The sequence below is a fragment of the Cupressus sempervirens genome, chromosome 4, assembly GCF_028749045.1.
Source record: "Cupressus sempervirens isolate cs-2001-9-10 chromosome 4, ASM2874904v1, whole genome shotgun sequence".
In the NCBI taxonomy this organism is placed as follows: domain Eukaryota; kingdom Viridiplantae; phylum Streptophyta; class Pinopsida; order Cupressales; family Cupressaceae; genus Cupressus; species Cupressus sempervirens.
Window position 1 is genome coordinate 124688479 of NC_143121.1, and position 16076 is coordinate 124704554.

The 16076-nt window shown below is 31.3% G+C and overlaps 1 protein-coding gene and 1 long non-coding RNA gene across 2 annotated transcripts in view; one reads left to right on the forward strand and one right to left on the reverse strand.

Moving 5' to 3' along the window:
• The window catches only part of LOC149560248 (uncharacterized), a 163563-nt gene that overhangs the window by 134441 nt on the left and 13046 nt on the right, over positions 1-16076 (reverse strand). The window lies entirely within an intron of this gene.
• LOC149560250 (uncharacterized) lies at positions 6253-12098 on the forward strand. Its single transcript, XM_089823583.1, has 4 exons — positions 6253-6304; positions 6407-6564; positions 8801-8931; positions 11808-12098. Exons 1-4 carry the CDS (start codon positions 6253-6255, stop codon positions 11941-11943), a joined length of 477 nt encoding a protein of 158 aa, XP_089679709.1. The 3' UTR covers positions 11944-12098.

Sequence of the window (16076 nt, forward strand, 5' to 3'; positions counted from 1 at the left end):
AAACTTGGGGTTTTTTCTAAGTATTTAGTTTTTTTTTAAAATTTAATATTTGTTTCCAAGTTGACTTGTGGCTTGAGGGTTTATTTAATGTAACCTAATAGGCCAACTTATGGCTTGGTTGAGTATAAGTAGAGGGCCTTGTTATGTCTAGAATCACTATTAAGTTCAACATGGAGTAGCTGAGAGGAGTGAGTTTAGCAGTGCTAATAGCTAACTATGGGCTTGGGAAACCCAAAGGTTTCCTAGTGGCTTGTGAGTACAAGTTTAGATTCCTCTTAGGGTTTTCTACCAAATTGTAGGTATGGATTAGCTAGGGTTTGGATCTTGTAAGGTCTTACAAAACTATTATTGTAATTACTTATGTATTTGGCCATTACCCAAAAGGCCTTACAACTTAGCATGTTGGACGTAAATCTGATTAGTCTATTTTGATAATATGTATTGCAATTGATCTAAATTTCTTAGTAATTGTTTATTCTTCTATTGTTTAGTTATTTTCTGGGGGCTAGGTCATCTCCTTTGGAGGTACACCTACCTTGCACTGCATCAATTAAGATATAGGAAAAATACTACCAATTGTCTCTGTCATTATTCCCTATACATTGATATGCTACCATTTTCACCAAGAAAGTTGTAACTCATCCAAACCATAGCATAAAACCCATCGAACATAGACATGATGCCTACACTCATTCTACTACACAAATCTAAATTCACTTACATAATTATGTTACATACCAATTTTGTTTCATATTGATAATCAACCTCCGATATACAAAATTTGTGTATGTCAAGAACATACAAACATATATGTTGTCATCAATAAAAATACTAGACTCATCAATAAAACACATCAACTAATCATCCAAGTGCCAACAAAGACCTCAATTCCTATCAAGAATGAAAACTAATTGATCCTTGATGAGAAAAAAGAAATATTGTGCTATAGTCATGGCATGATCAACCCTCTTGAAAATTTTGTCAAAGATGACTCTAAAATTAGACAAAGTGTTCCAAAACCCACCAAGATGATGATTATTGACATTGGGATAAAAATGACCAATTTATTACTCATGTACTTCATGCCTTCTCTCTCTTGACCAACCCACCAAAAAGGAAAAATATATCCTTATCTAAAGTCGCTTCAATCATATAGAATTCCTCATACATGACCCAAGTTGTAGCTGGAAATGAATCCACATTCCAATGACATATGTATGATCTTTCAACGACATCATTTGGGAAATAAACATTAACTATCCCAAAAGAATGATTGTTGATCAACATCAAAATCCATTCAATTTTCTACATGGGGTTAGAAACTTGATCAATAATAGAAGAATGCCAATGAAAGGAAATGCGAGTAGTTACTCCACCTTAATCAACTTCATTTTGGTAGGAAAAAATAAGGGTATCTAGCCAAATATAATTGCATGCAACGTTGAGCATGAAACCAACAATTCTAACCTCATGGAGGCAAAGAAAATCTAGGTTACCAATACTTTGTCTAGAATCTCAAACATAATACTTAAAGGGAAGGTCTCTTAGACCTCAAATATTCCAAGATAAAAAGTTCATGCCATCCTCATCCTTGAGGGAGGAGAAGCTATTTTGCAAGAAATTTGAATTGGGTTTGAAGTGAGGAGGAGAATCTCCCCAAGAGATAGCTCACTATTTTTCTAAGCTACTGTCTGCTTTCTCAGCAATGTCCAAAAGAGTTATTAGAGTGGTGCAAAGAATCAAGAACAACAATGACATATGATGCTTGTAGAGTGCAGACCCAAAGGGATTGAGAAGCTCTCATAGACACATATGTCCCTCACAATAAAGGAAGATGATGTAGAAGCTTTCTAGGTAGAGGTATCTTGGGTGGTAACCTCCATCATTAGCTTAGAAGAAGAACCAATAGGTTTCTTCTAAGCTTAAGCTAAAACATTCTTGCCTTTTTGAACCGCATTGACCATCCATCCTTCTTCACCTAGTCAATAGTTGACCTCCTTGGGAGGGGATTTTGTTTAGGACATAACCAAAAGGCAATCCTTAATCTTGTGCTCTATGAATTGCTACATATAGAAAGTGTTGGGGAGATTCACATATAACAGCTTCTAAGTGATGGTATGGCCATTCACTTTAATGTCAACAATTTATGTAAGGTCTTGTGAAAGTTCAACCTCAACACAAACCATCTTTTGGGGGCAAGCATTGAAAAAATGGTCAATTTCAAGATAAAACACCTTGACAAGGGTCTTCACAATGGTTTGTGTGAAAGGATAACATGACAAAGGAAGACCAAGGAACTCAACCCACATGAGATCCCTTAATTTTTTATAGTCTAATACGATAAAGTCTTGAGACCAACATTAAAATACCAACAAGGAAGACCAAACAAACCATGGCCCATTATTAAGGATAGCCTCAATTTGGGAGGAATGTGAAAAATGAAATAGAAAAAAGCCCTTGGTGAGGCTCTTGACACCACTAAGTCAAACTTTGTGAGGAGTCCAGGCTTTGGCCACCCATTCGTGCAGTATGCTTTCAGGAGGAATCACGCCCACAAAATAACCTATCGAAGTATTATTCTCTATCTGTTGACCTATGCATTGTCAAAATCCTGAACATGAAGCACAATGTCAGGTGAGGGTATACCTCTTGAAACACTTCCGACACAAATTTGCGAAGGCATTTTTTTGAGGGCAACACCATGAGCATTTGTCACAGCAACTCCAATACCAAAATCAATTGTTGGGCCAAAGTGGGTTGGAACCATATGTAATAAACCCCTATGAAATCCTGCAATAAATACAGTAGTATACACACATATACACAAGGATTACTTAAAATGAAAGTGCCCAAGTCATCTCTTTTCATACTATTGATTATTTGACTATCAAAAAAGTATCATATTTTAATTGACACTTAAAATCTTAAAATAGTCATTAAAATTTGAAATTAAATTATAAAAATCTTGTGTGTGTGTGTATATATAATCACACTTACATGTAAGGTATTTCATCTCCACCCTTTTCATCTCAGATAAATATTTTAGATCACTACCATTCGTAATTTTTTTTAGTATAGATGGTGTTAATCGGTGGCCATTAGATTACCGTTTTGAAAGTTCAATTTTAGTAACCGTTTTCGAAACTTCCTTTTCATATTTATTGCAAAGAAAAACAAGATAATTTTACTGCAAGCACATCATATCTGTACTATATTCTGCAACAAAGGTATTCTCTTTTTGTTTTTTCCTTAATTTATTTGCTGCTTCAATATTATTGCTTATTTTGGTTCCAATGCATGCGCTGTCTGTTGATCTGGTTTAACCTTAAATACATTGCTGCTGTTTCACAGAGTTGATGTAATCAGATTTCTACATTTACTTAACTTTGCCGATATGATCTTCAAAATCCATTCAGTATTTCTTACATTTGTGAATGTTTTTCTTATTAGATGGAAGTTTTGTTATGTTTGATTTGAAATTAAGTTTTGAAGATATTATAGTGATATGAACAATTGTTATCAGATAGTCTTAAATAGTAATATAATAAAATTTTATAATTTCCTCTTTAATCGATTTAGTTTTAAAAGAAAAAACATAATGAAGAGGTTATTTTTATATGTAAAATTTAGGTTTCAATTTATTTTTAAATTATAATATTTCATTTATTTTTTAATGAATGTGTATGTTCTAGTCATAAGACTTCATTCCAATTCTTGAACTTTAGAAGATCAAACCTTCTATTTTAGAAGAAGTATAAAAAAAAGAGGAATTAAAAAAGAATAATTTAAAGTAGTCATCTTTTTTTATCTGATTAGAATTCTTTTTTCAGATGAAGATATAATTTATTTGAATTACCATGTTGAAACTTCGGCCTATGGTTGTTTTTGACTCTCTCAGTTTTTTCTTTGCAAAAGATTGACCATGCTTTTTTTTGGTGCCTAATGTAGGCACCTATATATTATTGTTGTGTTAATTCTCTCCTAAGTCACATTGGTGTAGGAAGATATTTTTCTTACCTTAGAGCCAATAGCAATAGTGCAAAGTTTGAAATGCTTATATTTGAACAAAGTCAAATATGAGTTTTTTTAGCATATTGTATTTTTTACTAAACAATGACAATTTAGGGAAAAGAAAAGTTCAAGATAATAAATTCATATAAGAACAACTTAGATAAGATACATCATGTATCAATTATTACTAATAGCTATAAGAGGGATGAAATAATAACATTTAATGATATCTATAGATTAATTATTTGTTAATCATGGAAGGAATAGAACACTTAAGTATTTATTAGGCATAAAGTGACATGGCTCATAGTTAACTAGGGCATTCTTTACAACATAAACGAAAAATATGATACAATAAGGTACAATATTTTCTTTAAAACATATCAACATGTATATGATGACCATGGAAATGATTGGTGAATGGATGGAAGAGAAATGTTGATGGATTGAACATGGGTAAACTAAAACTTCATAAAAAATTTAAGGAAAAAAAGATAAACCTTATAATCAATTGTAACAATGAAGGTACATAGGAATAAATTTAAGAAAATGTAAGAAATCTACACACTTTGTTAAATTAGCATTTTCTTAATTTGAATTCTTTACTAAAACATCATAAAAGGGAAAACATTAATGTTTAAAAGGACAACTTCACATTAAAATGGCCCATGTGGGATGCCTCAAGTTGTTTATTATTGATGAGATATAAGGTGGGTATGAAATCAAAAACTATAATATTGTACCATGAAAATGAGTGATGAATGGATGGAAGATAAACAACATTTCAAACATTTTGACAAAATTATATTTGGTAAAATTTTGAGAGAAAACAAATAAAACTTATGTTCAATAGTGATAATGAAGGTATGTAGGTATAAAAGTAAGCTAAAGTTGAAAGGCTAGACATTTAAAAACTTTACAAAATTTTAACTTTTTGCAACATGGGTTTTATACTAAAGACATAGGCTAAAGAGAAAAATGACACAAGAATGGCTCAAGTTGGATACCTCAAGATCTCCCTCAAATGGGAAAACAAATGAAAACTTAAGTTTCAAAATATATATGATGACAATGTCTGATGATTTTAAAAATATTTTTATTGTATGTAGGTACAACTATGTGATTATCTAAGGGTTGTTTACTACAATGCATAATAGTATTCTGATATTGATATTGTGATTCAGATGTATACTTTTGAGTGAAATTGTCTGAGGTTCCTATTGTATGAGTAGTGATTCAAGAGAAACTATCTCTATGAAAATGAAAGAAATATTTAGCACTCATTTCATCTAGGCCATGCTCATAGAAGTGAAGCATTGTCATCCATCTCATATAATTTTTAAGTTTGATTATATAATTGAATTATGATAGCACTATAAAATTTAATTTGCTATGGAAAATATCTCCCATATAACATCTTAATATATAGGAAAAATATATATATTATTAATAAGAAACATATTATTATATAAATAGATGTGAAACTATCGGATCATTTTATTGATACCAAGAAGCATTATATAATGACAATGACAATAAGGAAGGAACAAAGGATAATGGTGTTAATGTATGAACAAAACTCTTATCATAAATAGAGAAATTCAGTTGGATGCATACAATTTTAGGCTGTGAAACACACGTCAATTCACACTTGGATAAAATCACAACAACCAAATGAACTAGCCAGGGAATACTTGATCATACTAATCTCGTTTGCTTAATAAAATATACGTGTCTCCAAGCTTAAAAGACCATAATTGAACAAGATAAAGATTACAGTCGTGAAAATAGGATGACAAGTTGGCAACTCTATAAACTAAATGCTGATCAGCAACAATGGAAGATAAAAGCAAAGGAAGTGATTTGAATAAAAGCAGGCCTTTATTTTGCAATATTTTGAGGAAGTTGGCTCCACATTTTTCTTGCAAAATAATTCTGCTTTCTTCTGCTTCAAGTCTCTGGTAAATCTTCTTACAACATTTGGATATTATTAATTTGGATATTACTATGGAGTGAAAGAAATGTTTGATACATCTTATTTCAGAGGACAAATTTACTCTTTTTAGAGCTTTCTAAGTTTTATAGATCTTGTAGCCACTTTGATTTATCAAAGCCTGAAGATAACTTGGGAAATTCTTTATACTGAAATGATCAATAAAATAAGAAAGTTGTATAGTTTTAGCATGAATTTTGGGATTGATTTGAAGTTTTATGTATACTAGGTTGTTATTGAAAATCCAGATGGGCTCTTTAATGGCAGGCTGGAACTCTGACAAAACCAAATCTACTAAGGGTATTACACAAACTAGAAAGTTACCGCAATACCATTATGCTTGATAGAAGAATTTTTTTTTAAAAAATTCTTCCAATCATGGAATAAGGCTTATCATGGAAGGTTATTTGGAGACAGGTTTGGTTAGGCACAATTCTCTAACTAATGGAGAAATTGAGAGTTTTTGGAAGATAAAGCGTCAAATTGAAGATGAACATCTAAAAGAAGTTGCTGAGGCTGCATCAAAATCTCAGGAAGAGATTCCTGTATCTCCAGTTGAGGTAGGATGTTTATATGGTTCAATTTGTCAATTTAATTTTTTAGAAGACAATGAAAGGCAATGCAGTTTTTTCATATAGCATCCAAATAAGTCAATTTGAAAATTACTAATTATAGCTAATTTAAATGTAAATAATAGTTCTTTTTCTTTTTGTAAGAGATGTAGGTTTGGCATGTAGAATGTTTATATGGTTCAATTTGTTTTGTCAATTTAATCTTATAAAAGACAATGAAATGTAATGCAGTTTGTTCATATAGTATTCAAATAAATGAAATTGTAGTCAATCTAAATATTACTAATTATAGTTAATTTAAATGTAATAATGATTCTTTTTCTGTTTGTAAGAAACATAGGTTTGGCATTTCAATGTAAGAGACTCACAAATTACCCATGTGTTATAGGTTCTTGCCTTGCCATATAATTTTATTAATTTTGAAAAATATTACGTAAGTTAGTTTTCTTTCTAAATATATTGAATACATTTTCTCATTGGAAATCATACCTTTTTTATATATAAAAGTTAATTAAAATTAATTCTTTTAATGTTTAAAGTTATATTTGTTCATTTTTTTATATGAGGTCTTTGAGAAAGCATACATTCTCTTACATTTTCATCTAATTTTCAATCTGTTTAATCGATTTCCTTGTCTTGCTATCTTTTTGACATTAATGTTGTTTTTTCTACACCTAAGACTAATATCAATATTAACTATCTTTATAGTACATATGTTTACATAGAATTGTATCAAATAAAACAATATCCTCAAGTCTAAAAGGATAACAGCTTCATATCTTACTGTATCCAATATTAAGAAAATATAAACATGTGATTATACCTTCCTTTGGGGTCTTATATTCTTGTTAGGTTTGTAGGGAGATTATAATGGTTATGGTATCTCATTAAAACGATTTGATATCATTACAACTTTAAGGGTTTTTGTACTTTGTGAATAAATTACATAAAAATAAATAAAGGAGTGCTTCATTCTGAGATCCAGAAAACGTGCACTTTTTAAACAGACATGATCCCAGTGAAGATGATAATAATATTTGTAATATACAAGGAAAAAATATAACCATCTGGTTGATGTAAAGTCTCCAGGCATTGATTGAAAAAGGAAAATAAGCATTAGAGTTGCAAATATGTCAGGGTTACCACACATTAAAGCATATCTTAATGTCCATTCGGGGATACTAACTTATTACATGTCCAAATATTAAATGCACACTTAGTGCCGAAGATGTCATTCTGATCATTTCCATTAGTTATGACAATTGAAGGGGTACTTGATTAATAGTATATGGTAATTATTTCTCTATTCAAGATTTTTTCACTACCTTATTTTGCATCATAACATGTTTAACAATTAAACATAACTTACAAATACTACAAAGTGTATTAAAACCAAAAAAATATTGAAAAACAACTCACTAAACTTATATTTTCTCATGTATTTTATGGAGTCAATATTATGGGTAAACTTATATCTTGTTATAAGTTGATAGTTCATCATCCAAAAATTAAACTTACTAAATTAATTATGGTTAATAGTGTCCAAGGACATTTGGTTCAATGGCAAAGTCCATGTTGTAAGCATCTAAATGGTGCTGAGTTCAAATCTTCTTCAATACAAAAAAAATAATTTTTTTTTTTATGGCTAATAGTGTAATTTGTTTTCTAATTCTTTACTTTCTTCAAAAAAAATTTAACTTGGTCATATTTTCTAGAATTTCTGATAAAATCAGAAAAATGAAAATTATTAGCCTTCATTTTCCTTTCTAGAAAATATATCTTTTAAATTGATCATTTCATCTATTTTTAAAATATTGTTAGCTTCATTTCCTTTCAAATTTAGAATGTTTATTTTCAAACTGCTCTTCACATGATATAAAGTGCTTCTTTAAGGTAAACAAGCTTCTTGATGATTGATTTTTATTTTTATTTTTAATTTTCTTTGATTGAATGTTAAAACAATACTGATTTTTAAGTTCAAATGTTAATTAGATGCAAATTTTAATGGTCTATAACTGCTTAAATCTAATTGGATTTTTTCTTAAAGATCTATATATATATATATATATATATATATATATATATATATATATATATATATATATATATATATATATATATATTGATTTGAAAAAAAATGGTTGTAATTCATAATTCTACTATATATTAGTCTAATTATAAATTTCCTCATTTTAAGCTATTTATTTTTTATTGATAAATACAGGAAACTGGAAGCACAAGTTACCAAAAATTGGCTAATAGTCATCCTTCTCGTTTTACAACTAGTAAGAGTTTTACAGGACGAGAAAATACATACAACAACAGTCTTTATGTGCCTGACATACAAAAAGGATGGTATGTTTTAAATCTGAATTATTTGATCTAATTAAATGATTTGTGTTAATACATATTAGTTTTTTTTTATAAATAAGGGCCAAGGCAAATAATTGATATTACCAAAAAAAAGAAAAAAGATTAAATTTTTTTTTTACAAACTACTATCTAGCAAGAGATTTAAATACATCCAACATGGAGGTCAAATGATCATAAATACACCTATGAGATTATCTATGTTTAGACTATCTAATGAACACTTAAAAGACGTAGGTAATGGGCGGAAGCTTAGAGATAATTTTTATTAGTATGTATTTATTATAATTATTTGATGAGATTAATTTTTATTGTGTTAAGCTTACCCTAACAATAAGTGAATTATGTCAAGCAACTTCTTCTAACCTTTGACTTATTAAAGTGACACAACTTAATAAATGAATTATGCCTAACACATTCTTCTAACCTTTTGATTACCTACTAAAGATCCAATACATAAATATATTTTATTATTGCATATCAAGAATCAAAAAGAGGTTACACGGTAAGTTTTAAATATCGGTCCAGCCCCAGCCCATCATGTTGTTCATCTAATAAAACATTAAAATTACTCTTCCTCCTCTTCACTTGATTGTCATATTGTTCATATAATAAAACATATAGAGAAGGTGTAAATCTATTGCTTGTGCCCTCCAATTACCTTCCCTTCGCATCTGCACCATCTGCATCAAAGGCACATTGAACTCGTCCTCCAATGCATTGCTTTATTTCTCCTTCATAGCATAGTAGTAAACCCATACCTGAGATCCTTCTTAGTTAGTAGTCATTTACCTTTCTACATGAATTTCCTGAATTGCTCCTCCCTCAACTTGAAGATGGCAACACAACAATGTCAACCCTTAGAGACTCGGTAAGAATTTTTTCTTTACCCTCAAATATGTTATTTTTCCTAAATTTCCATAGATACTAGAGTATAAATGAAGAGAGAATAGACAAGAACACATTCATATTATATTACTTTTTGTGCGCTAGTCCCATCTGTCAGCATGAGTCTTACCAGTAGCCTTCCCATCAGACCAAAGAAAAGTCTCAAATAATTTTTTGTAGATATTCAAATATTTTAACATTAAAAAGCCAAGCTGGCGAGAAATAAATAGAATAAGAGGAGAGGATGTTCTAACAAACCTGTACTCTACCTACCAAAGATACATACATAGTGGTCCATTTGTGAAGTTTTCCACTCATTTTCTCTCTGACCCATATCCACATATGATTAATAATGGGGTTGATTGTGAAGGGAATTCCAAGGTATTTCACTACCTAGTTAGGGCCTCCCCAACATATACCATATTTCTTGCACCACGAAGGAGGATTAGGGCCTCATCCCAGAAGAATGGATTTCGAAATTGATATCTTGCTTCCTAAGGCTATACAAATTAGATCCAATTCAGCCATCAAGTGTTTCATATTAGCCTCATCAAGTTTGAATAAGATTGTTTTGTCATTTGCAAATTGGATATTTGCTATCTCACTCTTATTTGGAAGGAGAGGGCCTAAAACCTTAGGAGATGGAATATTATCCCTTAGTAAGTAGTGCAAGGCTTCTTCAGTGATTACAAAAAGTGTGCATCCCTTCCTAATAGACTTTGATAATTCAAAGCATTTTGATCTCATACCATTCACTTCTATTGATGCATTAGCATCTTTCAAGAGAATTTCCATCATATGAATATATGTTACTAGCAAAGTTGCATGGATACGGATACGGATACAAATACAGATACGGTATTGGGTACGAATACAGCCATTTTTTAAGACCCCCAATATGGATACGGCTGGACACGACATTAATAAATAACACATATACATATATTTAACATAATTTTCAAAGTTAATTTCAAAAGTAATATTGACAAATAAATGCTACATATATATTTATAAGTTAATTTAACACTTTGCAATATGTAAACATAGTAGAGTTGCATTAGAAGATAACCCGAACATTTTATTTGTCTTTCTCATTCGGTGAGGGCTTTGTTTATACTATGTGTTTAAAAAAGAAACTGCTTTAATATAGTTTTTTTAAACATTAAAGGGAAGATCTATGTCAAATCTTACCAAAAAACAAATCCCATAGTATTTAGTATGGTTCAATAATGAATTTTATTAGGCAGACATGGGTACAATATTCGATGTGTATCCGAGGAGTATTGGATACGTTCTCAAATCGGATACGTGGATACGCGCACCCAAGGAGGGACAGAGGAGTTTCCGGCAACTCTGGTTACTAGAAAGTCTAAAGCTTCCAGCATCATAAAAATGAATCTCCATTCCACCATGTCATAGGCTTTCTAGTAGTCTATCAATAGCATCCCAATATCTTGTCCTAAATATTTGGCTCAGTCCATAGTTTCCCAATAGATGATAAGATTCTCCAAAATATATCTACCCTTGACAAAGTCTGCCTGTATCTGACTTATGATCTTAGGAAGGATAAGGACTAGTCTATAAGCCAATATCTTAGCTAGAGTTTTATAAGTTACAATTAGGAGTGTGATGGGTCTCCAGTTTTTTATCAAGATTTTGTTACCTCCTTTATAGATTAGTTTGATGAGACCTGAATTAATAGTCGGACCCATAGAACCCTCTTTACATGCCCCAAAAAAATACAACTCTAACAAAATGGGCTAATCCAATCTAAATTGACTTTGAAAAATTCAACAGTAATCCCATCCGGCCCAGGAGCTCTTTCTCTTTACTCGGGGTGGAGATGGCATCTTTAATCTCTGTGAGAGAATTAGGTATTCGTACTTTTTAAAAAAAAATTAAATGCCTAAGTACAATTTAAAACAATTGTTAATATATGTCGAAGTAAACTATTATTTTTCTTGCTCATTTAGGTGGAGAAGAAGCAATTATGCACATTTAAATGAACCACCAGTAATAGAAGCAGAGACTCGTGCAAATAATTATGAAGCACAATTCCAAATTGCAAGCCCTGGATCACGTAAAGGCCTAATGATGGGAGGAGTCTAACACACTCTTTGAAACAATGGAAATTAGAGACTTCTGCAAGGTTTATTATACATCAATACCCCTATTTTAATGAAGTTATCTATGCTGTTTCAGGAATTTTTAGCTTCCGTAGGAGTCATTTATCACTGAGATTATGTATTTTGATCCATGGACTATGCCATGTACATTGATTTTGATAAGCCTGAGTTGAAGGCTGACTTTTATAAGTGTGAGATCTTATTTGTATATATATTGATATATGAAAAATAGTTTGAAATATGGCATTGTTTGCTTATTTGATGAAATATTTATATTTGGAAAGTGTTTTCTATAAAAATATGTTTTCGATTAGGTAGGTGCAGTTTTGAAAGATTAGAATATGATGTGTAATAAGATTTTAACAAATTATAGACAAGAGTCAACACATAATAAAAATAATAAATAATCAAATCAATAGCTTAAACAATCTTTAACAACCTTATACCTCATTTACATTGAAAAATAACATATATTAATTTTATTTTACAGATGAAAAATCAAATTAGATATCTAAGGGGTTGAACTTAAATAGTTAGAATGCTAGATTTTCATTATGATTAATACCGAATATAACTGATCTCAAAAATATAACTGATTAATATCGAATATAGAATTCGTACTGAAGGCTGCATAGAAAGATGGTCAAATTTTTATTACATTACAATTTATTGCCCCAAAATTTTGGGGACCCCCTTTTTGGGGTAAGCCTTGGCAATTTTTACAGATTTTTTCGATTGCCTTTGCAAGTTTCTTAGGGTTGTCCAAAAGCTTTTGATTTGAAAATTTTACACCTTGGATGCCTTCAGACCAAGAGGGATGTGGTTGGATTTATTTTTTCACCTAGTGTTAACTTGATTTTTTAGAAAATGTGCTTTTATCCTTAGGCCAAACAAATTTCAAAAACGATATTTTTTTGATGGTTAGAACAATACTCAGTAGGATAAATTTGGAAATTTGATATAATTGTGTAAGCTTGAGCATTTTCAAAATGAATTTTTTTAGATTTAATTGTTTTGGAATATCTTAAATTTTTTTGGTTAAAAGGAAAATTTTGGATAGCAAAATTGAAATTGAAATATCGATTTTGAATGCAGAGAAATGATTTATTTTGGTAAAAAATTAAAATTGTTTTGCAAAATTGAAAGTGGATTAAATTGCAAAATTTCATTAAATTGGTTGAAATATTGCTTAGGAGATTTTTTAAATGTTGAAAGAAATTGGTAAATTAAAATTGAAAATCTATTTTAGCTTGCTAAATTTGATTTTAATGATATTTTAATTGCTAAAACATTTTTAAATGAAAAATTTGGCATCTCCTAGGCTTTCCTAATTTTATTTTGCAATTTTTGGTCACAACTAGCAATGGGCTAATTTCACTTCGAGCTAAGTAATTAAAGCATGACATTTTAACCTGGGCCATTAGTAAAGAGCTAATTTAATTTTGCTTTCCTCTAGGGCAAGTCAGCCAACTTGGATGGACAAAAAAAATTTTGTATAAGAGGGGCTCCCCCCTCTCTCATCTCATCATTCCATGTTCCTCCTCCTCATATGTTGAGTGATTTTTCTCTAGAAGGGCAGTTTGTAGACTTGGGCGATTTTCTTAGGTAGAATTTCTCTTGCTTGGTGGCATTTTTCTTCTTCCATCTTGGGCAAATTTTTGCCCTAGGCAATTTTGGAGCATATTTGAATTTTTCTTGCTTGGATGATTTTTTGAGGTCTGATTTCTTGCCAAAGGCTGCAATTTCAATTTCCAGATTTGGGCAATTTTGTTGGTGAGGAAGCCATGTGATCCAAGGATTTAATTTTGGCAAATGTGGGTAATTTGAAAATGCTCAAGCTTACACAATTATATCAAATTTTCAAAATCTGTCTAAGTCCAAAAATTTGCAAATTTATCCTACTGAGTATTGTTCTAACCATCGAAAAAATATTTTTTTTGAAATTTGTTTGGTCTAAGGATAAAAGCACATTTTCTAAAAAATCAAGCTAACACTAGGTGAAAAAATAAATCCAACCACATCCCTCTTGGTCTGAAGGCATCCAAGGTGTAAAATTTTGACTTGCTGTGGAAATTATCTCCTACTTATCCATTTCAAAGGAGTCAAAATTCTAATTTTTGCTAGGGCATCATTATTTGCAAGGAGGCTTGAAATTTCTGAGATCTTATCTGAATTTGAAGAAGGCCCCATTATTGTAAATGCAAATTTAAGGTAAATTCTATTAATGTTTTAGAGGTGAAGATTGGTTTAAAGGTGGATTCTATTCCTTATTCTTGCTTGATTTTATTCCCTTATGTTCTTCTTGCATTTATCATCCACCACTTCATCATCCCATTAATAAGTTGAAGTTTGGAGAGATAAGTGTAGATTTCATGATAGGACACTTGGCGAAGCGGAAATAAGCTAGACCACTCTAAGTTGTAGTTGGGAGATATAAGTGTAGTTCATCCTAAGGTAACGAAGAGGCAGAAATAAGTGGTAGTCCCACCCTTAGGTTGAAGGTTGGAGATTGATAAGTGTAGAGATAGGACTTGGTGAGGTAGAAATAAGCTAGGTTCCATCAATAGAAAGAAGGTTGGAGATTGATAAGGGTAGTCCATATCACTTAGAATGAAAGGGAAAAAATAAGTGCTTAGGATGGTAGATGTTAGTGCAAGCAAGAACTCAAAGGGAATGAGCACCAAAAAAGACAAAGAAGACATGATGCTTAAGACCACCTTCTTCTCAAAAGTGAGGTCAATAAGTAACACCAATATCAGCACAATGAACATGATCTAGTTAAAGGACAGATTAAAGGAAGGACAATCCCCCATGGCAAAGAAAATATAAAAAAGTCAAATTGTACATGCAACGGCCTTCCCTCCTACCTTGTCTTGTCCAGAATTGGTCATGGAGTGTGCATCCCAGTTTGATTTGGTTAGTAAGTTTATCATTTTTTATGAAGGGAAGAGAGTGTTCACCAACATCGACAAACAAGTGGTCGAAAAAATATTTAATATCCCATAGTACAAAAGCATGTCAGTGGTAATGATGGATTAGGTGGCTAAGTTATTTTAAGATAATCAGGAGGCTTACTTCATTCATCTAAAGTAGAATCGGTTACACGAAGGGAAGAAGGGAGTTATCATATCATCAAGGCTCACCATGTCAAATTTCAAATCAAAGTATGATGATCTCATTGTGCTTCTCAGTCAGATCATGGGATTTGCTCAAGCTATGCAATTTGAGAACTAGATGTATTATTTTATTGATGGAATTGAAATGGAAAAAGAAGTTTTGATTGGTCTAGGATTATAAGTGAGAATTTATAGTTCCAACTTAGGACATGCAAAATCAAAAGAAATTCTATATGGGGTACTACCTCTTTTATTTGATTTAGAGGCAGTGGAAATTGAAAAGTAAATCTCAAGGAAGAGTGAATTTTAAGGAAGAGCAAATTTGGAGGAAGTGGTTTGAAAATATATGAGGCTAGAGGCCATAGGGATAATTCAAGTGGACAAGAGGAAAATGTTAATGAGACAAAATTTGGGTCAAGATTGGATGAGTTGGAGAAGGTTTCCATCAAGAAGAAATATTTGGGCACCCTTGCCTCCCTCAATGCCTTTATCGGATACGCCAAAGAATATGAGAAAGATCATGAGAAAACACTGCAAGCAATGAGCAACATGATGAATTCAGTTGAGCTCAAGATGAAACATACACTTTGCCCTCCCATGAAGTCAATGACAAGCTAGTCAAGTTCATCACTTTGGCTAAAAAAATGAAAGAAAATGGTAGAACTGTAATAGATCATTTGATGTAAGCCCAAGTGGCAAATTCTCTTTTCTCTTGGGTAGGATAGGTGTCTAATTCTGATTGGCTACCATTTTGGTATCTTCTCGTTGGTTGCCACTTTTCCTTTTTTTCATCAGTCCATTGATGAGGTGGTGTCTTCTCATTGGCCAATGGGGTGGCAACCCTAATTAGGATTTCTAGGATCCAATCTGGATTGCTAGTTTTCCCTCTTAATCTCTACCATTGGTTGTAATTTTGGCCTCTATATAAGGCCATTTGCTCTCATTTGTAAAGGGTCAAAGAAAATTATTGCTAAGATAATACCAAAATTGCTTCTCTTTA

Coding starts and splice junctions, on each gene's coding strand:
- LOC149560250 (XM_089823583.1), top strand. CDS start 6,253: ATGGGCTCTTTAATGGCAGGCTGGAACTCTGACAAAACCAAATCTACT. Junction 6,305..6,406: donor CAAAACCAAATCTACTAAGG/GTATTACACAAA, acceptor TTATCATGGAAG/GTTATTTGGAGACAGGTTTG. Junction 6,565..8,800: donor TTCCTGTATCTCCAGTTGAG/GTAGGATGTTTA, acceptor TGATAAATACAG/GAAACTGGAAGCACAAGTTA.